General features: G+C 41.7%; 3 protein-coding genes across 3 annotated transcripts; 1 reads left to right on the forward strand and 2 right to left on the reverse strand.

Annotated features, from left to right (window-relative positions):
* The first annotated feature begins 1,345 nt into the window (after positions 1–1,345).
* On the forward strand, positions 1,346–5,264 carry polr3d (polymerase (RNA) III (DNA directed) polypeptide D). The gene is made up of 9 exons (XM_030771349.1): positions 1,346–1,438; positions 1,783–1,957; positions 2,084–2,127; positions 2,408–2,562; positions 2,823–2,947; positions 3,481–3,667; positions 3,989–4,236; positions 4,559–4,711; positions 5,073–5,264. The coding sequence occupies exons 2-9, from the start codon at positions 1,799–1,801 to the stop codon at positions 5,187–5,189; spliced, it is 1,188 nt and encodes a 395-aa protein (XP_030627209.1). The 5' UTR covers positions 1,346–1,438; positions 1,783–1,798; the 3' UTR covers positions 5,190–5,264.
* Positions 5,265–6,336: 1,072 nt separating this feature from the next.
* Positions 6,337–9,400, reverse strand: LOC115805435 (tripartite motif-containing protein 16-like). The gene is made up of 6 exons (XM_030766020.1): positions 8,813–9,400; positions 8,265–8,360; positions 7,789–8,022; positions 7,479–7,638; positions 7,242–7,301; positions 6,337–6,857 (listed from the first exon to the last, which is right to left on the reverse strand). The coding sequence occupies exons 1-6, from the start codon at positions 9,398–9,400 to the stop codon at positions 6,337–6,339; spliced, it is 1,659 nt and encodes a 552-aa protein (XP_030621880.1).
* Positions 9,401–12,247: 2,847 nt separating this feature from the next.
* On the reverse strand, positions 12,248–24,551 carry LOC115809606 (tripartite motif-containing protein 16-like). The gene is made up of 6 exons (XM_030771336.1): positions 23,964–24,551; positions 23,238–23,333; positions 13,827–14,060; positions 13,521–13,680; positions 13,088–13,147; positions 12,248–12,771 (listed from the first exon to the last, which is right to left on the reverse strand). Exons 1-6 carry the CDS (start codon positions 24,549–24,551, stop codon positions 12,248–12,250), a joined length of 1,662 nt encoding a protein of 553 aa, XP_030627196.1.
* Between the last annotated feature and the right edge of the window lie 460 nt (positions 24,552–25,011).

Raw genomic sequence — 25,011 nt, forward strand, 5'->3', positions numbered from 1 at the left:
TAGACAACTACCCTGTTTGTTCTTGTAGAACTGCCGCTGGTAACCTTGGAAACCTGTAAAAAAAAAAAAAAACTGTTGCTAAGGACCAAAACCAGACATTGCTTTATTTTTCTTTATTCAAAATATTACTGTTGAGAGAAAGCCTGATGACTACCCCCAAGTGCCATTTTGGGGATCATGTCATTTCCTAACAAATAATAAATACTAACAGAAATGACAAAGATCATGATGCGTCAGAATAGTCCTGTCTTATGTCTGTAATTATTTCAGTATTGAGTCTACATCTTTTGAACAATCAACAGAAATGTACAAATGAAAAAAAAAAAAAAACATAGTCTTGATATATGAGAATCTTAGAGGCGCCATTTATCAATTAGAGCTCATGTCTGCTTATAGACTCATCTCAAGGGTCCAAACATATTTAAAAAATAAATAAGTTAATCAGGTAAACAAATCATTCAGTAAATAAAGTATGAACTGTGGAAGCACAAGTGTGCTGAGCAGTGGTAGAATCTATATTCCCAATAATCCATATTTCCAAAATTTCAGTCTGAAACTTTTTGCTTCTCAAAATAAAGTGTCCTACACTTAAAGACATCTTAATTGTGAATCTTAACTCTGTTTTTATCAGGTCAAGACGGTACAAGAACAGAGCTGAATATACGTGTTCCAAAAACGGGAGTTTTTACCTGAATGCGTGCTAAAAAAATTTGATCTTATTCTGTAGAAAAGTAAACCTTTCCACCTTTCTACTCTTTCTATTCTTAGAAGTCACTTGCATCATTTCAGAACTGATCGACAGAGGCTCTATATTTACCACATAAATATTGGAGAACATTGTTATCTTTTGCTATATTAGCATAATTTAAATGCAGAATCTTGACTGTGAAAATGCTCATCCATTTAGGTCTGACATTGTCACGTGGTACTGTTACATTTGCCAAAGGGTGAATGGATTTGACCGATAACTGACTTGTATTGCAAGCGTATTCACTTTAACAGTAATGCGATGAGTATTTTCGCGCTTCTCTTTTGAACGATCTTCGTGGTTCTGGTAAATTTTGAACCAGACACAGTTTTATGTTTACCACGTGATACGAAAAGTTGACCATTTCAATGATTTCCCTCGCCTCGCCCAGATCGAAAGAAAAATCCGGAAGTTTGAATGCACTGACCGAAATGCGTTTCCGGGCCAAGGCTACCATTTGTCAGTCCCACTCTGACGTTGCAAGCGGATGGATTGCGTCACGCCCACCGTTCTAGCTCTCTTATAATTCTATAGTCAAAAGTTGTGTTGGTGCTGGTTGAAACTCCGCCTATCAGGAACTTGCTGATGAACGCTCGATGCTTGGTCAAAGATAACAGCACATGGAAACTGAAGTTTGATTAGAGTCCAGACATATACAAAGTGGTCGCCAATTTTGACCATCCACCCAAGGTAAATGGTATTAAACAGCGTCTGTGGTTAAGGACGTTGAAAGGCATGCATCAGTGTACTCACGACTGAGCATGTGTAGCCATGTGTTCGTGACATCACCATAACCTGCTAACGTTATCTTATATAGTTCAAGTATTCAGCTGTTTAAAGACGATCGTACATTTGTCATACCACTCGGACTGAACATCTTGTACTTACTTCATGTACTGAGAGTTTTATTTTATCGTAGCCCGTCCAGTTTCAGTGATTAGGCTGTCTTTTTCTAAGTCGCTTAACTGGTGCATGACTCAAGTATTCGGGAGTTCCCTAACCGGGTTCTACGTCTTCTTTCTTCTCCGGCTAAGCTGTGTTTTTCTAAGAATGTCGGGATCTGGTGATACACCTGGCCAGTCTCGTCCTCCGATTACTGGAGGAGTAGGCAGGAGTGCACTGATGGGTCGCAGGTTACCCGCCTCCATCTCCCCCGGCCGTCTCCCCTCCGTCCGCTCCAGAGACCTCACATTAGGAGGAGTAAAGAAGGTAAAACTGCTCTAGTGGAATTATCATTATTATTATTGATGTTGTTATTGTTATTGTGGTTGTTTGAATGGATAATGACAGAGGTTGTCAGTGGCTTATATCTTTGTACCTTACATTATTTTTCAGAAAACCTTTACACCCAACATCAGCGGACGCAAGTCAAAGGAGGAGTAAGTTCCGCAGAGGAATCGGTTTATGTCATAATCCTATTATGACTGAATATATTATTTATGGTACCATACGACAGGCTGTTGAATTTGTTTTGGAAGAGAGTGATCTTTTTCGCCTGGTTTGTTCATTCATGTGTCCAGGCTGGTTTATAGATGATGGGGATGTGTCTTAGAGCTAGTGAGCTGTCTGTCTCTCTCTCAAACTGAAAATTATAATTCACGCATTTCTTTATTCATTTTACTTTATTCATTCAGTTTTGGTTCTTTACCCTCCTCACAGACTGAAAGTCGACGAGGGACAAAGGCGCGAGAAAAAGGAGACGGAGAGGAATCGGCAGCGGGATGGGCGTGGCCGAGGCAGAGGTCGCCCGGAGGTCATTCAGTCACACTCCATCTTCGAACAGGGTCCGGCAGACATGATGACAAAACGAAGAAGTAAGTAAGGGGGCCTAGAAGGATCAAAAGAGACAGAGTGTTAACGCGAGAGAGACGTGCTAGAAAGACCAGAGCGTCGTATGACAGTGAGGAATTTTAGACCCTCATATTGTCACTGCCATGTCGCAGTACCTTGTCTGAAAATGATCTCCGCTCAGCGAGACTCTTCACGTTAAACACACTCTACTTTAAACTGTGTCTAATGCTGTTATATTTTCTGGGGTTTTTTTTTTTGTTTCCCCTCTGTGTGATCTAACCAGGCGTTTACGACGACACGCGTGAGACCCCCAATAGCGGCCCGTCTCCCATCATCAACATCAAAAAGGAGAAGAGAGAAACGGAGGAGGAGACCAAAGAGATTCTGCGCAAACTAGAGAGAGACAACGTGAGAATCTGAGTTTGAGGCGAATCGACCGTCCGACGTTTGTTTCTCGAGTAGCCCGAAGCGATTCGTTCTCTCAAACTGCAGTCCCGTGACTTCAGATTCACAGACTTAAGATTCGTTTTAAGATTAAAATTACTCGTAGCGAAACTCGTATGATCTAATCCGTTGGTACTGCAGAGTACGTCTGATTTTTTTGCAGACTGTCACGGTTTTGTATGATTAGAGATATTTGCTTTCATTGAGTACCCAGATAACATACCCTGTAATAGAACAATATATTAAAAAAACACACTGAAATTAGTATGTGTATGCTCTACGATAGCACATATATTTATTATTTATTTATTATTTTATGTGGCATATTGTCCTCCAAGACTTAGAGATTTCTCTTCTGCCATGTTCTTCCCCTGCTCTGTCATTCCCTGCTTTGGTTTTGCCCGTCAGTCTAGCCTCGTACCTGTAAGGGCTTTTCCTTTCTCTCCTACCCGCCGCCTTTCCGTCTCTCCCATGGCTAACCGCGTTCCGTCTTGCAGTTCCTGGACGATCCGTACCTGAAGAGCGAGTTGCGGAGCTGTCCCGTGCAGCTGCCCCTGGCCGTGTCCGGCTGGGTCTTTAAGGACGAGTTCGAGGAAGGCGTGAAGAGAGACGACCTTAAACAAGAGATGGGCCAAAGTGACAGCGAAGCCATGAGCACGGAGACGCCTGCCGGCACGGTGAAAGGTAGGAGAGACCAATAACGGGACTGTAATCTCTACATGCCTTTTTATCAACTCACTGTGTTTTAAACCTTACTGTGTTTTACACCACTAAACGCTGGTGGCAGTTCTAGAATTTTAGTCCATTGTAGTTTGTGGTTTCTGTTTCATCAAAAACCAAATGTGTCGTAATATCTATCTCCTAGTATTTAGCTTCACAATCATATTTATTAAAGCCCCTTTGTCAGAGTCAAAAAGGATCCGAGATAATCTGTTGATAAACACTCACAGACTCAAAAATCTCATTGATTTGATTTTTTAAAAAGTTGTGTTTTTTACTCTTCAGTGAAGCAGGAGCCTCTTGATATCCCAGAGGTGAAGAAAGCGGAGCCTACGTTTAGGCCGCCGCCCGTGCCTGAACCTGATTCGTTGTCTGCTCTCCTCGAGACGTGGTGTCAATGCAAAGAGGAGGAGCTTCTTTTCATACAGCTCCCCGATTCGTTACCAGGGCAACCGCCCACTAGAGATGTCCGACCAACCAAAACAGAGATTCAGTCGGCTGACGGACAGTCTGTGCAGAAGACAGAACCGCAGGTTTGTGCTGTCTTTGTCAAAACGCTTTCGTATAAAATACATTTTTTTGTTCTCGCTTAAATTACACTGAAAACAACATGATTGAAGTCACAAAGTTCAAATTCACTACAGCTGCTCTATAATAAAAATTTATGTTTGTTTGGGTCTGTGGTTGAGATGAAGGGGGGGGGGGGGATAAGTGAAAACAGACAACATCTCACTCTGAGTGTGTGTGTGTCTGTGTCTGTGTGTGTCTGTGTGTGTCTGTGTCTGTGTGTGTGTGTGTGTGTGTGTGTGTGTGTGTGTGTGTGTGTGTGTGTGTGTGTGTGTGTGTGTGTATCAGGAGGAGAAGGTGGAGGAGAACGTCTGTTACCTGAGTGACCTGCAGGAGGGCTTTGTGGGGCGGATGCTGCTGAGGAAATCCGGCCGCGTGCAGCTCATTCTGGGGAACGTCACCCTGGACGTGGCTCTGGGCACCACCTGCTCCTTCCTCCAGGTCAGATTACACAGGCTCTCTCTGATTTATATCTCACACAGTGTCTTCACCCAAGCACCCCCCCCTTTCTCTCTCTCTCTCTCTCCCTCTCTCTCTCTCTCACAGCTAGCCAGCTCGGTTGGCTAGGTAGATTCTTAGGCGTAGCCTTAGCCTTCATAAACAAGGCTTACCTCATTACAAATTGTTAGTGAAATGCTGTCAGCAAGTTTTTATCCTTCATATAACTACTGTTGATCATCATTTCATTACTATACATGCTACACTTTGTAGTTCAGGTACACAAAACTGTCATTTCAGTGGTAAGCAGCTAGAAGACGTGAAACGTCAAAAGCTGATTCAGTGGTTCCGTGTCTCTCTGTAGGAGCTGGTGTCCGTTAGGACGGAGAGCAGAGCAGGGGATATGACCGTGCTGGGACACGTTAAACACAAACTGGTTTGCTCCCCGGACTTCGAGGCTCTACTGGAAAACAAGGCATGAAGAACACTGTCCAGGTCACTACGGTGGAGACTGCACGCACACAAAGACTAGGGTGTATGCGTGTGTGTGTGTGTGTGTGTGTGTGTGTGAGAAGAGTGGACTACATGTCTGCATCGTTGATTGACAGCTTGACAGGATACCCGTACATGCACGAAGCTGTCTGGCTCACCACAGTGAGAACACATAAATTAACTTAATGAATATTTATGTGCATACTGAGGACTTATATGAATATCTAATTAACAAATGGAGAGTTATTGCCTCCTGTGAGAGCGCGTCGTCTCAGTTATTTGAGTTTAAAAGGTAAATGGTCAGAGAGCCTGTAAAATGTAAATAAACAGATGGTTTACTTTTCACTGTAAAATAAACACGTGCCATAAGATGACTCTCTGTGATTGCCCGTGACGGATGTGTAAAGTTTGGAGAGCTTGAACTGATCTGGTGTCAGTGTTGCGGTGGAAACGGCCCAAAGGCTCGTGATTTACGGAGTCACGTCCGCATGTGTGGGGGCGCGCGTTTGTGTGTCTGAACAAAAACATTGTATGAAGTTATATTTTGTTAATTAAACGGACATAACATTTAACACAGGTTTGGTTTAATTACAGTTTTGAATCATCAACATTCAGCTCACAGTTACAGAGAGGAGAGTAAAACTGAAAAATCATTAAGAATCAAACATAAACATTCTATTATTTCCAAAAATATGATAAATGTAAAATAAAACAGGTACAGTGCTGTGTAGTCTGGTGATAGTTATTGGATAAATGTTTATAATAGAAGACAATGGAGAGTAAAAGTAGAGTCCTGTCCGTCAACCATAATTAACAATGTACTGATACAAACTGACACATGACATTTAGAAGATACACTCACAATGTACTGATACACTGATACATGACGTTTATAAGATACATTGATCATGTGGAGAAAAGGAAAGACAAGGGACACTGCTATTGTTTCCCCTTTATTTTCTGATGCTGTCTGTGTCCATCTGATAGAAACTTTACCCCTCCAGCACTGCTGACTCCCATAACACATACACTCCCTCCCTCTCTCTCTCTCTCTCTCTCTCACACACACACACACTCCATGTCCATCCATGTATCTAATACTGACATTGTAGTCAGATTCATAAATGATCCTCTTTTTAACTACGGATTTGAACAAATCCAAAAGGAGTGACCCAAAACCCAGCATAGAGGGGCTGAGTGAATGTGGTCTGGACTCTGTGGAGGAGGGTCATTGTTTCAGAGACGCTGTAGAAGGACAGAGTTCCTGCACTGTGATCCAGATAGACTCCTATCCTGGAAAAGCTGGGAACTATCGGGATTTTAACGATGTTTTTATTGTGTCTGAAAGCATAACTGGATTGAGAACAAATCCAACTCCAGGACTGATTATTGTATCCAAACCTGCATTCATTACCACCTCCTTTCCTGCTGATGCCTTTATATGACACTGCTACACAAACCCCCTTACTCCTCTCCACCTCCCAGTAACAGCGTCCGCACAAACTCTCTCTGCACAGGACCTGTAGCCACACGTCAAATCTCTCTGGACGATCGGGATACGCCTGAGCGGTGTCACTCACTGTCGCCCTTCTGTTCTCCTCAGACAGACAGAGGTATATGTTTGCTGTGTTGGGATCCAGTGTGAGCTCACAGAAATCTGATATGGGAGATTTTACGAAGGCAAAGAAAAAAATAAACAAGGAAATCTGAGTAAAATCTAAAAATACTATACTTTTAGAGTCTTGTGTATTTTTGATTTGAGATGATTATCCAATTGTGACCCAATGAATGCACACAAATTTATATTTACTGTATATCAGTGTCTGTGGGTTTCAAATATAACCATTACTTCTTCTCAGTAAAGCATTCTAGAGTAACAATATAGTGGTTAGTCTACTTAAACCAGTAATACTATTAATCTGTAGGAATCCTGTAATGTGTTCGACAAGATAAGATCATGTGAGTTTCAGTAAATTGACTGAAACTCACGTACATTCATTCAGCACAGTGTGTGTGTGTGTGTGTGTGTGATTACACTCACACTGTAAGAACTCTTCTCTGGTCTTGGGCTCAGGAAGCAAGAAAAGCTGGTCTCTAGTGACTGAAGATGTCGAGAGTAAAAAGCAAAGACAGATAACTCATGTCTCCTTTTCGGATTTTAGCAGAACACCCATATTGGACTCACAACCCTTACCAGCCATGATACAAAGGACTAAATTTATTTATGTGGAATAAATACAGAATCATTTGGATTAAGATATAGAAAAAATCCCCTAACCCATTTCTGATATCTTGACTGTCTCTTCGTTGAGGAAATTCTCGATTCTCTTTTTCATTCCGGAGATAGATTTCCTCACATCTTCAAAAGAGAAGACTGGACTGACAGTGATGCTGGGAAACTCCTTATATTCAGAATCAACAGAGAGAGACTGGAAACTCTACAGAGAGACAAACACGCACATAACACAGATACATGGACACACAACCTTCCATAGAGCTCTAATACACTTTAGTGAGAATAAGTTCAGATTAGATGAATTGTGAGGGACACCCCACTCTGTAGATGGTCAGAGAGTCAGTGATGTTACCTGGAGGAAATGGATGTGATCCTCTGTGTGTGAAATCTGCTCCAGCTCAGTGTCTCTCTTCCTCAGCTCAGAAATCTCCTGCTCCAGTTTCTCAATGTGACTTTCAACTGGTCTCAGTTCAGCCCTTTCTTCAGCTCTGATCTGCTCTGTCACCTCAGAGCGTCTTGTCTCAATCAACTGGATCATCTCAGTGAAGATCCTCTCACTGTCCTCCACTGCTGTCTGTGCAGAGATCTGTTAGGAGACACACAGAGAGGAGGGGAGTTCATTTGAAGCAGAACTCTCACTCAGCTCTTACTGGAAACCCAGACAGCCTGTTCTCCACAGTGTAGCTCAGTGGGATTGGACAGAGGTCCAGCACTGGGCTCCTCACTGACTGGCTAAAGGAAAGTTCTGACTGAAGGAAAGTTCTGACTGAGTACTGAAATGATTCTTTCAGCATTTTACTATGATCTTGTTCTCTGCTGACTACTCACCCTGAGAGACTTCACAGCCTGTTTCAGCTCCTGCAGTTCCTTCTCTCTCTCCTGGATTCTCTGCTGGAGTTTTCTCTGAGCATCACACAACAGCTTCTGTAACAAATTTACATCCCATTTATACTCTGTGTTTCCATGGTTATTAATCATTATCAGAAATTATTGTAGCTTAAGGAAAAAAAGTGGCATAGAATGCAAATAAATACCAAACTTTTACAAAGCTGAACCCTGGATTCTCTGGTAGAATGTGTTAATAGCACAACGTAAAGGAAACATGAGTGGAATTCCTGCCTTGCACTGACAGACTACTGTTCAAATAAAGATGATGTGTTACATCAAAATCCAGCAGCATGAAAGCGATGATGTCAGTCACTTAATGTTCTGACATGAAAAATGTCCAACCATAAACTCAGGTATATTTAACCTGATTCTTTTTTACTGACCGATTTAGAAGGGGAAAGTATTTCATGATTACAGCAAGCATATTTAAAAACACCGTTATTCTGATACAAATGTAACCAGAACTCCAGTTTCATCATTTCTCTTACCTGTTTCTCAGTCCTTTCAGCTGCCGCTGAGACTGTATCATGGTCTTTATGTTCATCCATTGCACACAGATAGCAGATCGTTTCTTGGTCAGTGCGACAGTAAATCTCCATTAGTTTGTCATGTTGAGAGCAGATCCTGTCCTGTAGTCTTGCGAAGGCTTTGACCAGCTTGTGTTTGTTGTAAGCGGGATATTTATAGTGAGGCTGAAGGTGATATTCACAAAATGAGATGAGACACACCAGGCAGGACTTGACGGCTTTGCGTTTTCTCCCAGTGCAGATGTCACAGTCCACGTCTCCAGGTCCAGCAGGACACACAGCAGGAGGAGCCACTTGGAGTCGGGCCTTCCACAGTCTCTCCGACAGTTTGTCCAACACGGTATTTTTTTGGAGAACAGGTCTTGGGGTGAAGGTCTGTCGACACCGGGGGCAGCTGTAGACTCCTCTCTGATCATCCTGATCCCAGCAGCCCTCAATACAGCTCACACAGTAACTGTGTCCACAGGGAACAGTCACTGGATCCCTCAGTAGATCCAGACAGATTGAACAGTGAATTGAGTCCTGAGCTGATAAAGAAGGCACAGCCATTTTACATCACAAATCAACAGTGAGTTCCAAACGTGGCTACAAAGGCAAATTCGATTTTGTTTCATGAAAACTCTGTATATTCAGAGAGACCTGTGCAGTTCTTCCCTCTTATGTCTCTTTTTCCCCTCGACAGTTCCCGTACACGGCACAGTTGCGGATACTCTACTGGGTGTAATTCTGAAACTTCTTCAAAGAACCAATGGTATATGAAAGCAGGAATGACTCGTCACAGAAGCCAATTATGAACAAACTCATCCAACACTTTGTGTGGATTAGGTAAGAAAGAAACATTTAATTACGAGACGGTGAAAAACAGAGAAATAAAGCGAACCGTAGAATTTCACACGTCATTGTGGTTTTGGGTGTGCGATTATTTTTCTTTTGTTTTGTAGACACGCACAACTAAACAACTAAACATCTAAATATTAAAGGGCAGCTTTGAAGAAACTCGGAACGAATAGTAGGCTTAAGGTGAATGTGCCCCAGAATCTTTGGTTTGAAACTAAAATTTGGAAGCATCTGTTTATTATATTAATGTACTGTCACGTAAAATTTCTTATGCTTGACTCTTACTCCACAATCATCTGTGTCACTGCTAAGACTGAATGATCATTAAAAACAAGTTTAACACTTGATTTCACTCGGTCCGCGCACGGAGCAGCCACTGAATACAGAATACAGAAGAACCAAACAGCGACAAGAGTTTATTCCGTTTGTTCTGTCTCAGTCAACACATTTGATTTAAGGTATTTATGGAGTTGAATGCAGTCATTTCATTAAGTGTAATTAGCTCTTTTTTAATTGTCAGTTTGGACAAATCCAAGACGAGAGAGCCATAAGATATCACAGAAGGCTTGAGTGAATGTGGCCCATATCTTACATTACACCCCATGCTCCTTTAATGCCTTTTAAAAGGACAAACTGACTCTGCAGTGACTTTTGAACATCCAGATAAGCTAGTGACGGGCTGCCAGACTGGGAGGAAACGACTTCTGACGTGTCTTCAAACCAGTAAACAGCGCTCAGAGCAGGGAGTATCTTTACTTTATTAACCGTTTGAGCCACACATAATAGTTTATGGCCAAAAAAAAAAAAACAGATTTGCAGCACCTGCGTAGTCTCATCGGCCTTTGTGTACATTCCCACTGGACAAAGTCAGAACTGCAGAGACAAACAGTAAATGGCGGTGAAGGGCAGATAGGATGTGAATCATCCAGCACTGTCATCTGGCCTTGTGTCTCATAGTAAACTGTATGCATATGGCATCACAACTTTAACAGGTGATATTTGGGTAAGGCAAAATCATTGTGTATAGATGAGGTGTACATGTCTGTGTGTATGTGGTACAAGTATGTTCACCTTTCAAGAACTCTTCTCTAGTAATGGGTTTAGACAACAGGAGAATTTCACGATTAGACACAAAGAAATCCAATGTTAGCAGTGGATATACCTATTTTGTATTTGTTGAGTATTTTGTTGATGTTAGTGGCCTTTTTTAAAAAAAACAAAAAACTTGCAAGTCGTTTGGTCTCCACCGGACTATGTTCCAGTCTGCAACAGCTGTCTCTGTGGACGAACATCACATTTTTCTGTCCAGCTTTGTGTCGTGTCGCTGTGACATCGTCCGTAGCTTGATTCTTTTATTTTACAAAAATGTTTATTGAACTTCATTTAGGTTTTGTCAACGGTTGTCGGTTGATATATACCGGACTGTCGTCACCCATTTGCCTTTCTGTGAAGGCTCTGCTGCCTCATATGAGGTTTGGGGCATGTCTTAGCTTTAGCTACTCCTAAGGTATTCAGGGCCGGTGAAAAAAGAGTGGCCGGACTTTCCCGCTAAACCGGGAGAGTCCCAGTTTTCCAAGATGTATCCCAGTGTCCCAAGCATTCTCAAAAACACATAAATATGTCCAGATTACGACCGTTAAACTTTGAAGGTATCCTTAATGGAATGGTGGATTGAATATGTATTTGTTTGGTTGGTTGGTTGATTGATTGGTCAGTTGTTTTTCTCTAAGTGGGTGATGTTTTTTTGTTGTTGTTGTTGTTTTGTTGTTGTTGTTTTTGTTTTCTTTTGAAAGGGGTTCGCTGTTTTCGCGCTGTAATTCAGTCTAGTTTGAGCAGATGAATACTGTTGTTCATACAGAGTTTTCAGAATAAAGGTCCACAGTCAACGAGTAACAATGTCTTTTAGAGTCTCACTACACATTACACATTCACATCATCACAGTTCATTTCACCTCAGTTTTATTCATTCTTACAGCAGATGTAAAATATTGACGTTACGGAATCATAAATCCAAAAGTAAAACTCAGATAATTAACGTTCTCCTTCCTCACATGCATCAAGAAATATTGAAAAAATACATTTTAGTGAGTTTTTATGAACATCAATAGACTATCCTGTAAACTTTACAATTTTTGAGGCCCTGCACAGGTTGACTGGTGATTAAAAACAGCTACAAAGTTCACTTGATTATGGGTGCGGAGCAGGAACAGAATAGCCAATCATTTCTCACTTCCTTATGATTCTTCATCTTTATATCTGTTAGTTTTCAAAAGCCCTTTTTGGAGTGTCAGTGATTAGCACCAGACATTTAATACTTACAGGACATTTAAAATTACAGCTGATATTTAACTTGTCCCTCCACCATAATTCACAATGCGCTCTCTCTCTCTCTCTCTCTCTCTCTCTCTCTCTCTCCCTGCCTCCATCTCTCTCTCTCGCACGTGCTTTCTTTTTCTCTCTCCCTCTCTCTCTCTCACACACACACACACACACAAACACACACACATTTGATCATCAATACATCAACTGAATATGACCATTCAAATTCATGAATAGCTTTTAAAAGTTGCAGATCTCAACAGCTGATGGAAAACTGAGCCAGAATCCAGCACAGAGGGGCTGAGTGAATGTGGTCTGGACTCTGTGGAGGAGGGTCATTGTCCTAGAGACACTGTAGAAGGACAGAGTTCCCGCCCCGTGATCCAAATACACACCTATTCTGGAGCCACTGGGAACCACCGGGATTTTAGTCCGAATATCATTGTGTCTGAAGGTGTAACAGGTGTGATTACAGACCAAACTCCAGGACTGATTATTCCGACCAAACCCACTTTCATTACCTTCTGTTTTTCTCTTGATGTTTTTATACGAGACTGAGATAAACACCCTCCCAGTCCATTCTACCTCCCAGTAACACCGTCCAGACAGTACCTGTCTGCAGAGGACTTGCTTCCACCAATCAAATCTCTGTGAATGATCAGGATATGCTTGTGGGCTTTCACTCACTGTCACCTTTTTGTTCCCCTCAGACAGACAGAGGTACACATTTGCTGTGTTGGGATCCAGTGTGAGCTGACAGGAATCTGACATGTTAGATGAAAACAAAGCAAATATCAGTCAAATCTAGAAAGTTCTGATTTTAGTTTTTCCAACACTGTCTCTGAAATTTAACGTGTTGTGACGTATGAAACACTCATACCTATCTACTGTGAATATATCAACGTTATTGTCATTAATTCCTTATATAAGATAGATACATGCCTGTGTTTTAGTAAACTGACTATCAGCATTCATTCACAGTAGCTACAAGTGCATGCACAAGTTGTGCTTTTGTGTGTGTGTGTGTGTGTGTGTGTGTGTGTGTGTGTGTATGTGTGTGTGGTGCAAAACTATACTCACACTGTAAGAAATCCTTTCTGGTTTTGGGCTCAGGAAGCAAGAGAACCTCATCTCTTGGAACTATGAAAACAGGGAGAGATTGAATATCCATGGCCAATGAGAATGTCTTTGATCATCATTTTCACAGTTCGTTCAATGTGGAAGATGCGGTATTTTGATCACTCTCTCTTGATTGATTCGGTGAAGAAATGTCTCTGTAAATGCTACGTAAGATGATGATCAAGAAGGGGAAAAAACAGATGCCTCTGGAAAGAACATTCTGTTAGTTTCTCATGATTGTTCAAACTCTTCTTTTTGCCATGAGATACATGTTTTTTGGTTGTTATTTTTTTTAACCTGTATATACAAACACAACCACACACAAATCTTGCATTTATGACTGCTAATAGAACATCATTTTGATAAAAATATTCAGTGAAACTGCCGTTCTAACCTTTTTCTGATATCTTGACTGTCTCTTCATTGAGGAATTTCTCGATTCTCTTTTTCATTTCGGAGGCAGATTTCCTCACATCTTCAAAAGAGAAGACTGGATTGACAGTCATGCTGCGTAACTCTTTAACTCCTGAATGAACGGAGAGAGACTGGAAACTCTATAGAGTGATAAACAAACACACAGACATGAAGAGACACAACATTTTCCTATATCTCTAAAACATTTTGTTGAGAATAAGTCCAGAGCAGATATATTGAGAGGGAAACCCCATTCTGTAGATGATCAGAGAGTCAGTGATTTTACCTGGAGGAAATGGATGTGATCCTCTGTGTGTGAAAGCTTCTCCAGCTCAGTGTCTCTCTTCCTCAGCTCAGAAATCTCCTGCTCCAGTTTCTTAATGTGACTTTCAACTGATCTCAATTCAGCCCTTTCTTCAGCTCTGATCTGCTCTGTCACCTCAGAGCGTCTTGTCTCAATCAACTGGATCATCTCAGTGAAGATCCTCTCACTGTCCTCCACTGCTGTCTGTGCAGAGATCTGTGAGGAGACACACAGAGAGGAGGGGAGTCTGTTTGAAACTAGGTTCCTCGTTCACTGACTAAAAGTACGTTCTGAATGAGCAAAGAGTGGTTCTTTTAGTAGTTAACCGCTGTCTTCTTGTCTCCCTGCTGTCTACTCACCCTGATGGATGTTGCAGCCCGTTTCAGCTCCTGCAGCTCTTTCTCTCTCTCCAGAATTCTCTGTTGGGATTTTCTCTGGGTCTCTCTCAGCCATCTCTGTGAACAAGCAACACATTTATCTCTCATACTGTTCCTATGGAAATTTTTTTATTATCAGTAATTACAGTTGTACAGCATACAATGAATGACCTTTAGTCAGGTTTGAAGGACAGAGGTATTGTTTGCACTAGTGAGAAGAGCAGTGTAAGTGTATTGGAAAGAAACTGAAAGGTAAAAAGACTGAAAGGTTAGCCTTCAGTGTTAAAATTCACAATGCGCTGAACAATAGACTTTTGACATAAATTCCATCATTTTGGAGAAAGAAGCGAGAACTGCAGAGTCTCAGAGGACCATGGAACAGGAACACGTAGCAACAGAACTGTCAGGTGTCCAGATTAGGCACAGCGGGGTGACCTCACTAACATGCAAACCAAACCGCTGCCTTGAGATACCCCAGTGCTGCTCAACTGATGGAGAAGACTGGTGTTTTGAACCAAATACAGGCGGCAATGAGAATTTAAAGGAGCATGTGGAGGAGTGGAGTGGCCCTTGAAAAATTTTGGAAGATCAAAACCATGTTAGCCATCGCGTTCTGAGCAATTTGTGAAAATCTAATGGCATTGGTAGGTAGGCCTGCTAAGACAGAGCTGCAGTAGTCCTCCCTGGAAATGGCAAACGCCTTGTGTTTGGAGCTGCATCATCTCCAAGATGAGAAAGGGACGAGTTCCACAAATGCTGCACAGTGCATACCTTCAGGACCTGGCGGTCAATGAGATATGCACAAGACATGGGACATTGGATAACATTTGACAGTCCACGGTTGCTCCGCGGTTCTTGGCCACATCAGAGAGTGGTGCAAACACCTTGGGGTGGACAGTCCGTGCCCGGTTAGTTAAGCCTTGGGGTGGACAGTCCCAGTCAGTTAAGCCTTGGGGTGGGGGGTTAGTTAAGCCTTGTCCAGGTTGGGTGTTGTCAGCATACGTGTGGTACAAGAAACCATGAGATAAAGTGAGACCACCTGGAGACATAGTTGAAAAGAGAGAACGGCTGAAGAACCAGGACAGAGCCCTGAGGTGCCCCGGTGCCTGAGAGGATGCTGGGAAACAATTTCGATCCTCTCCATGAGACTTGGTCAGAAAGATCTGTCAGGTATGAGGAAAACCATAACAGGGTTGAACCTGAGATTCCCAAACAGATAGAGTGGAGAGTAGAGTCCGATGATTGACAGCGCCAAAGACAGCAGAAGAATAAGAATCAATGAAAGAGAGATGGCTGGAGCTGAGACCAGAGACTCTGAAACTGCAGTCAGAACACTCCATGTTGAGTTATGGGCTTTGAAGCAAGACTGGAATGGATCTAGGAGATTTTTGTGAAAGAGAAATTATTTGTTCAATTACGAGGTTGGAGTTATCACGTTCATTTCATTGTTACCTTATTTTATAGGGTAAAATTCTTAAGATTACTTTCATGCATGTATTCTTTTGTCTTATCATGGTTCTCCTGATCAGACTGGCCTCTGCATTTTCTACCACAATGTGTGACGCACCAACTACAGGAAAAAACTACAACCTTGTCCTGACTTTGGTTTGACATGTACTTTGTTCAAATCAGGTGGATTACATCAAATTCCACTAGAAGCTCAATACATTAATGAAACAGCATGAATGAACGAGATAGTGGTGAGACTACAGTGAGATGATAATCAGAAAATGGTGTAGTCTTCCCCTCATTATAAGCACATCATTCCCAAACACCTCTATAAACCCATGGATTCACCCTGTCTCACCCTATCTAATGTCCAAAACCAAAAAAAAAAACCAAACAAAATTGCCATTGGAAAGTGGATCCCACAATTTACTCCATAATTCTTCTTTTGTTCTGAGGATTGTAAAGAACCCAGAGTATTAGTGCTGTAGTGATGATGTTTATTGGCTGTTGCTGTTTTATCATGACGGATTTCCCCCCTGAATAATTCCCCTCAGTTCAACAAACAACATTTAACAATGAACTCAAGCATATTCATGTGATTGTCTAGTACCAGCTCTCTCAGAAGTATGAAGACCTGTAACCAGAACTGGGGTAGTTTAGTGTCTTCTCTTACCTGTTTCTCGGTTCTTTCAGCTGCTGCTGAGACTGTATCATGGCCTTTGTGTTCATCCATTGTACACAAATAGCAGATCATTTTTTGATCAGTACGACAGTAAATCTCCACCGCTTTTCCGTGTTGAGAGCAGGTAGAGTCCTGCAGCCGTGCAAAGGCTTTGACCAGCTTGTGTTTCTTGTAGACAGGAGATTCATAGTGAGTTTGGAGGTGAGTTTCACAAAACGAGCTCTGACACACCAGGCAGGATTTGACGGCTTTGAGTTTTCTCCCAGTGCAGATGTCACACTCCACATCTCCAGGTCCAGCATAACAGACAGCAGGAGGAGCAGCCTGGAGTCCTGTCTTCCTCAGTCTCTCCACCAGGTCAGCCAGCACGGTACTTTTTTTCAGAACTGGTCTTGGGAAGAAGGTCTCTTTACACTGAGGGCAGCTGTAGATTCCCTTCCAGTCTTCCTCTTCCCAGCAGCCCTGAATACACCTCATACAGTAACTGTGTCCACAGGGGATGGTCACTGGATCCCTCAGTAGATCCAGACAGACTGAACAGTTAATTGAGTCCTGAGCCGATAAAGAAGGTGCTGCCATTTTACAGCGCAGACAGACAGCGAGCTTCAAACAGACAAAGTAAGATTTATTTCACAGAAGCCCCACACAGTTTCACCTTTCTGTATGGCTCCTTTCTCCAGAATGTTGCCACGTTGGGTTCAAGTTACAGCTAAGCCACTGGGTGTAACTATGAATATCTAGAACTGCCTGTATATAGACGTGCATGTACGCATCATTTGAGTCAAATTTAAACAAATTCATCTCAACTCTCCTCCCTCTCTCTTTGAATGACACATTATCTGGATCAGGGCAGAAAGAAGAGCTTAACTCTGAGACGATAAGAAACAGAGGAGCGAACGAGGCCAAAGTGTTTTACGCGTCACTGTGGTTTTGGGTGTGTGCAGGGTTTTTGTCTTGATAGACATGGAGAATTAACATCTGTCAAAACAGCTTTTGAGAATCCCAGACCCAACTGTAGGTGAACGAGGAAAAACGTGAGTCTCCTTCCCATGCAGGCTAACCAGAATGATCGAAGGGGAACATTCGAAAGTGTCTGGTTTTATAGATATTTATGTTCTGTAATATAAAAATTTCCCATGTTTGATTCTCAATGTAAAATTATGTGTCACTACTTAGACTGGTTGATGATTAATACAAGTCAAAGAATTTATTTCACTCTATATTTGTGCAGAGCAGCAACAAAATCCAGAGCACAGAATCAGGAACACAGAATCAAGAGTCCAGAATCCAGAATCCATAACACAGAACACACAATACAGAACACAAGATACAGAATACAGAATACAGCACGTGGAATACAGAACAGAGTCCAGAATACAGAGGAACAATAATATTTTTTGCTCTACAACCTGATTAAACATATCTGATTTAAGGAATTCACAGAATGATACACATTCATTTAATTTAGAACTCTGTTCATTTCTTCATTTCTTTACATCTGTATGTACTTTCACTGGCTAACTGGTTTGTTTATTCATTCTGACCTGAGCACTAGTTATAAATGTGAACAGAACCCAAAAACCAGGACAGAGGGGCTGAGAGAACGTGAACTGGACTTTAGGGGCTGGGTGAAGTCCCAGTCTAGTCTGGGGGACCATATGTCTTCAGCCAGACTGAGTTCCACTGATCCGATGGCTGTTTTGATGTTTCAGAGACCTCTTCCTCCTCGGTCCTGGGTCATGTGGAGGTGCATGTCTGCCCTGGAATGGAGGGCTTTGTATGAGGTCATCGGTTTCCCTATCATTTGGCCATTTCTTGACCTCTTCTGAAAGGTTCTCCTGATGTTGCCATGTTCTGAGGTATGTCACTAGTGTCTGCAGGTGTTTCCTACCTCTATCCCTCTTTGAGATTCACACAGATCGTAGTAACAAGAAAGAGTGAGATCTTTATTAATAATGTCAAACATGCTAATTCTGTCATTTCTGAACATATGATACGTGTAAAATAAAACAGATACAGTGCTGTGTAGTCTGGTGATAGTCACTGGATTAGTGTTATTTAACAGAAGACAATGGAGAGTAAGAATAGAGTCCTGTCCGTCAACCATAATTCACAATGTACTGATACACTCTGATACATGACATTTATAAGATACACTGACAGTGGACTGATACACTCTGACACATGACATTTATATGATACACTGAAAATGTACTGATACACTCTGACACATGACAATCATAAGATACACTGAAAATGTACTGATGCACTCTCTCACGTGATGTTTATAAGACACAGTGATCACATGTGGAGAAAAGGACAAACAAGTTGCCTAAATGCCATGTCGTTGTTTTTATCCATCCAATATTTGCCTGCATTAACTTCACACTAGGATTTATTAGCTTGTTAAAATGTAAAAAAATCTGAGCAATTCCTGAGTGTCTGAATGTGGTCTGGAGGAGGGTCATTTTGTCAAAGTCGCTCTAGAAGAGTTCCTGCCCTTTGATCCCAGTACACTCCTATTCTGGAAAAGCAGGGAACTTTTTGGAATTTTGGTCTCATTCTTACACTTTCATTTTACACTAAAAGTGAAACTGGAGTGAGATCAGAGGAAAACTCAAAGACTGATTGTTGTGTCTAAATACAGAATTATTATCGCATTGTTTTCCTACTGTGGTCTTTACATGTGACTTTTGTATCAACAAATCCACTCCCCTCAACCTCCAACTAGAATCATCCGAACAGACGCTCCACAGAGACCTCGCTTCCAAACATCTCTCTGGCTGATGAGAATATTTCTGAGTCTGGTCCGCTGTTGCTTTTTCATTCCTCTCAGACAGACGGAGGCGTCTTCGTGACGTGGATGGGATCCAGCGTGAGCCGACAGAAGTCTACTATGGGAGATAAAAAAAAAAAAAAAGAAATTTCAGTTCAGTTCTTTCTCTTGAACGTGTTACTTTTAAACTTTCATTGTCTCATACCTTAGTGAACTCTCTGACAGGTAAAGCTCATATATTTATAGATCAGCAGTACTGATGATTGATGGTATTAAGTATTCATAGGTGTGTGTTTAGCAGCATTATTTTTAATATGTAAATGTGTGTGTGCGTGTGCCTGTGTGTGTGTGTGTGCCTGTGTGTGTGCGTGCGTGTATGTGTGTGTGTGTGCGTGTGTGTGTGTGCGTGTGTGCCTGTGTGTGTGTGTGTGCCTGTGTGTGTGCGTGCGTGTATGTGTGTGTGTGTTTATCCATGTCTTTTTTCCATATGTGTCCATATACCTGGTTAGCTTGTCTGGCGGCGTACGGTCAGAGAGACATAGCCCTTTCTGCCTGCTTGTATCATTAGCTGAACCACCTGGTGATGGGTTTTGCCCACCGCTGATGTTCCATCCACACAGACAAGTTCATCCCCTGGCCGCAAACGCCCGTCTTCATCAGCCGCCCCATCTTTTATAATATTCCCTATGTAAATCTGTGTCAAACACATTATTAACATAATATTAATGTAGAATTAACATAGATTGTAATGAATTCCTCTACATAATGTCACCATTTTCCATCTCTGATAAACTTGCTACTAACATATTATTGTTGTAGGACTTCGTAATTACATATATACATATACAAATACATTGTTCTTCTTTGCAATGAACCCAAAATATTATTTGTTACAATTAGTTATTAACACAAACTGTCCTTGACTTTCGACAGGGGTTGGACTTCAACGACCCCATCATGTTATAAGAAATTCCAATATAAAATATTAACCATAAGGACATATGAACAATTAACGTGCGTGAATGCTACCTGGTATAAGATTCAAGATTCAAGATTCAAGATTCAAGAGTTTTATTGTCATGTGCACAGCAAAACAGGCAGTTACACTGTACAATGAAATTCTTACTTTGCTCATCCTCCTTTACCAGACGAGTGTGAATAGACAATGTATAAATAAGTAGAAAAAAAAATCTTATATGTAAGACGATATAAATAGCAAAAGAACTTATAGAAAAACAAGAGAAGTGAGGTAGATGAATGAATGTGCAATGTCGCAGTATGTGCAAGGGGGCAGAGAGCAGCAGTCATAAAGTGCATTGTGCAATATTACATGATGTCAGTGGTGGGACAGCAGCGCTAACAGCTGTCTTGTGTCAGCAGAGTTAATGTTCGTTGAGTAGTGTGTGTTTTCAGTAGATGGCCCACCAGTCAAAGAGGTTGGAAGGGGCCATGTGTGAAAGAGTCATTCACAAGCCTGATTGCCTGTGGATAGAAGGCTTTGTCATATTTTTTTGACTGATTTCACACATTATTCATGTTAAGGCGGAGCGGTCATCATTAGATGTGTGTGTGTATGTGTGTGTGTGTGTGCGCGTGTGCTTGTGTGTGTGTGTGTGTGTGAATGTGTGAATGTGTGCCTGTGTGCACGTGTGCTTGTGTATGTGTGTGAATCTGTGCCTGTGTGTGTGTGTGCGCGTGTGTGTGTGTGTTTGCGTGTTTGTGTGAGAGAGAGAGAGCGACTGACTCACAGGTGTTCCATGCTCTGCCCCCCCACTGATAATGAAGCCAAAGTTCCTGTGATTCTTCAGCTGGATGAAGATCTGCTCCTGATAGACATTCACTGGTACAGAGAAAAATAAATAAAAAAAACAATCTATCAGTTATCAGTCATAAATGTAATCAGTCTCCACTATAAATATGAGTCACAAATCAAACAACAACAAAAAAGAGAATTAAAGAATCCTTTCTGAAAAATACTTAAGAGTAAAATACTCGTTTACTCATCACTCATTTACAATTTACAAAAACGACTGTCAGTTTAACTCGACTTAAAGTACCTTTTTTTTTAGCAAGAGCACTTCTCCTTTTTCCACCCCGTCAAACAAAGCTAACTGTTACAGAGATGCAGTATGCAACTGCATTTTTTACAAAATCTAATTTATAATCTACAATATCACTTATATCTTGCCTTTTTAAAAGCCACAATTCATTTTTAAAATGAATGTTGTGCCGTATGATATGTCATTGCTCTTCCTTGTCATTACTTTGAATTTGTGTGTGCGTGTGTGTGTGTGTGTGTGTGTGTGTATGGTACAACTATACTCACAATTTAAGATGTCTTCTTGAGTCTTGGACTTTCGAGGCGGAATTAATGGTCCTTTAGTATCTATGGGGCCAGAAAACCAAGAACCACATACAGTAAACTTCTTCAATCCTGATTTTAACAAAGTGTATTAAATGTCCAGCTGAGAGTGTGTACTGACCATTTTGAAAACCCTTTCGATCAGTAAAGAAATGTTTGTGTAAACATTATGTTTAATCACAATAAAGAGAACAGTCATTTCCTGGGCTGACTATTATTTTAATTATTTTTTCCCCTTTGATTTACGGTTATTGGGCTTGGTTTATTTTCGGTGTTTCTGTTTCCTGCTTGTTGTGGACTCTAGCCCGATTTATTTCTTTAACAATAAAAAATAGTTAATATTCGATGAACTCGGGTGGGGTGTGTACAAGACCTTAATAAATGGCACAATTCTCTTTAAGCTGAAAGGTCAAGACAATATAAATCATTTAGTATCTGTACCAAGATCAAAGAATAACACATTTCCACTCTTGACTAATCCAAATAAATATACAGCAGATTGTTTTGTTTTTTTTTTCATGTTTAATCTGCTTCAGCTAAGAGTTAAGAACTCAGAAATGGCATAAACATTCCGGCATTCTACCTTCTCAATAAGCATACATGATACAACAATGATGATAACTCTAGTACGTTCAGCACTGGAGTTTGAGATGTCATAACCTGGTCTATAAGGGGAGCGTGTGACAGTGCTCATTCAAGATTATTTCAATTCATTTCATTCATTTGTCCTAGTTCAACCTCACTAATGAACGTGACGTAAGTAAGACTGAAATCAGTCGTAAAGACGGCCTTCTCACCCTTTTCTGATATTTTCACTGTCTCTTCCTTGAGGAATTTCTCGATTTTCTTTTTCATTCCCGAGACAGATTTCCTCACATCCTCAATAAAGAAGACTGGACTGACAGTCACCCTGGGAAATTCCACACGTTCCGGATGAATGGAGACATACTGGAAACTCTGGGGAGAGATAAGAAGCATACACACATAACCAGTAGGTTGTTATTTTTTAACGGGGGGTGGCCCGATGTTCACTGACGCTACACTATAGAGTATGTAGGGGGATGGCAGGTTAACAAGAGGGGTGCATTTTGCTAACAAGGGGGATGGCATCCCCCCTCATCCCCCCTACAAATCGCCTACTGCACATAACACAGACATGAAGAGGCAAACTGTCTTAGAGCTCTAATACTCTTTACTGAGAATAAGTTCAGAGTAGATCCATTGTGAGGGACACCTCACTCTGTAGATGATCAGACAGTCAGTGATGTTACCTGGAGGAAATGGATGTGATCCTCTGTGTGTGAAATCTGCTCCAGCTCAGTGTTTCTCCTCCTCAGCTCAGAAATCTCCTGCTCCAGTTTCTCAATGTGACTTTCAACTGGTCTCAGTTCAGCCCTTACTTCAGCTCTGATCTGCTCTGTCACCTCAGAGCGTCTTCTCTCGATCAACTGGATCATCTCAGTGAAGATCCTCACACTGTCCTCCACTGCTGTCTGTGCAGAGATCTGTTAGGAGACACACAGAGAGGAGGGGAGTCCGTTTGAAGCAGAACTCTCACTCAGCTCTTACTGGAACCCCAGACAGCCTGTTCTCCACAGTGTAGCTCAGTGGGATTGGACAGTGGTCCAGCACTGGGCTCTTCACTGACTGACTGAAGGAAAGTTCTGACTGAAGGAAAGTTCTGACTGAGCACTGAAATTGTTCTCTCAGCACTTTACTGTTGTCTTCTCCTCTGCTGACTACTCACCCTGAGAGACTTCACAGCCTGTTTCAGCTCCTGCAGCTCCTTCTCTCTCTCCTGGATTCTCTGCTGACATTTTCTTTGGGTCTCTCCCAGCTGTGTCTGTGAACAAATAGCACACTTGTCTCTCATCCTTTGTGCAACGTCTTGGCCAATTAACATTTGTTGGTTCCGTAGCGTCCATTTTTGTATGAAGGCTGAGGCTGAGTGTGTATGTGTATATATGTGTGTGTGTGTGTGTGTGTGTGTATGCATATGTGTGTGTATATATATATATATATATATATATATATATACATATATGTACACACACGCACACACTCAGGGATATTTACTGTTACTGAGTTTCTGGTGAAAAGCTTTTTTCTCTGTGATGGTTATTTTTGATGAATATCGTCACATCTAAAAGCAGAGCTGGTCTAATTCATCAGTAAGCATAACTGCAGAGTTCGGGGCGGCCCGTGGACTGAGGGTTAGAAAAGTGGGCTCGTGACTCAAAGGTCGCCCCTTCCATTCCCAGGACCGGCAGGAAAACATCCACGGCTTAAGTGCCTTTGGGCAAGGCACCCGAACCCCAACAAGCAGGTGTGCCGCCCACTGCTCCTGTGCCTAGTGGTTGTGTGTGCTCATTACTGGTGTGTAAGGGTGAGTTAAATGCAGAGGTGAAATTCACTGCTCAAAGCGTGTGTGCACACGATAACATATATTTAATCTTTAGTTGTTTTCTCTTACCTGTTTCTCAGTCCTTTCAGCTGCTGCTGAGACTGTATCATGGCCTTTATGTTCATCCACTGCACACAGATAGCAGATCGTTTCTTGGTCAGCGCGACAGTAAATCTCTACTAGTTTGCCATGTTCAGGGCAGATCTTGTCCTGTAGTCGTGTGGAGGCTTTGACCAGCGTGTGTTTCTTTAAGGCAGGAGATTCATAGTGAGTTTGGAGGTGAGTTTCACAGTAAGAGGCCAGACACACCAGACAGGATTTGACGGCTTTGAGTTTTCTCCCAGTGCAGATGTCACACTCCACATCTCCAGGTCCAGCATAACAGACGACAGGAGGAGCAGCCTGGAGTCCTGTCTCCCTCAGTCTCTCAGTCAGTTCAGCCAACATGGTATTTTTTTTAAGAACAGGTCTTGGGGCGAAGGTCTGTCTACACTGGGGGCAGCTGTAGACTCCTCTCTGATCATCCTGATCCCAGTAGTCCTTAATACAGCCCGTACAGTAACTGTGTCCACAGGGAATCGTCACTGGATCCCTCAATAGATCCAGACAGACTGAACAATTGAACGTGTTCTGGGCTGATAAAGAAGGCACTGCCATTCCACTGCACAGACAGAAGAATATTAACATTTCTGTTATTAATGAAATTCTCTTCGTCCATAAATCAAAATATTTGAAAATATCTGAAGACACTCTTGCATTGCCATCATAAGACCGCTAAAATTAGACATAAAAACTAAACACAGTAATATAAACAAAGCTGTAATAAGTTGTGAGATACGTCTGATCCTGCAAACTACCATTAAAAGGAATTCAGTATCCTTTATCTTCATTTTCTTATGTGGATATCCAAAACACATGAGAAGTATTGCTGACATAAGAAAGATTTGGGGCTGTTTTAGTCCTATATCACTAATACCTCACTCATTCAATTATTCAGCCACTCAGTCACTCTGTCTCTCACTCAGTCACAGACAGACACACACACACACACACACACATATATATATACACACAGTATGTGTGTATGTGTGTGTAAATATAATCCTCAAACAATTTT

This window comes from Chanos chanos, chromosome 1 (genome assembly GCF_902362185.1).
Source record: "Chanos chanos chromosome 1, fChaCha1.1, whole genome shotgun sequence".
Classification (NCBI taxonomy): domain Eukaryota; kingdom Metazoa; phylum Chordata; class Actinopteri; order Gonorynchiformes; family Chanidae; genus Chanos; species Chanos chanos.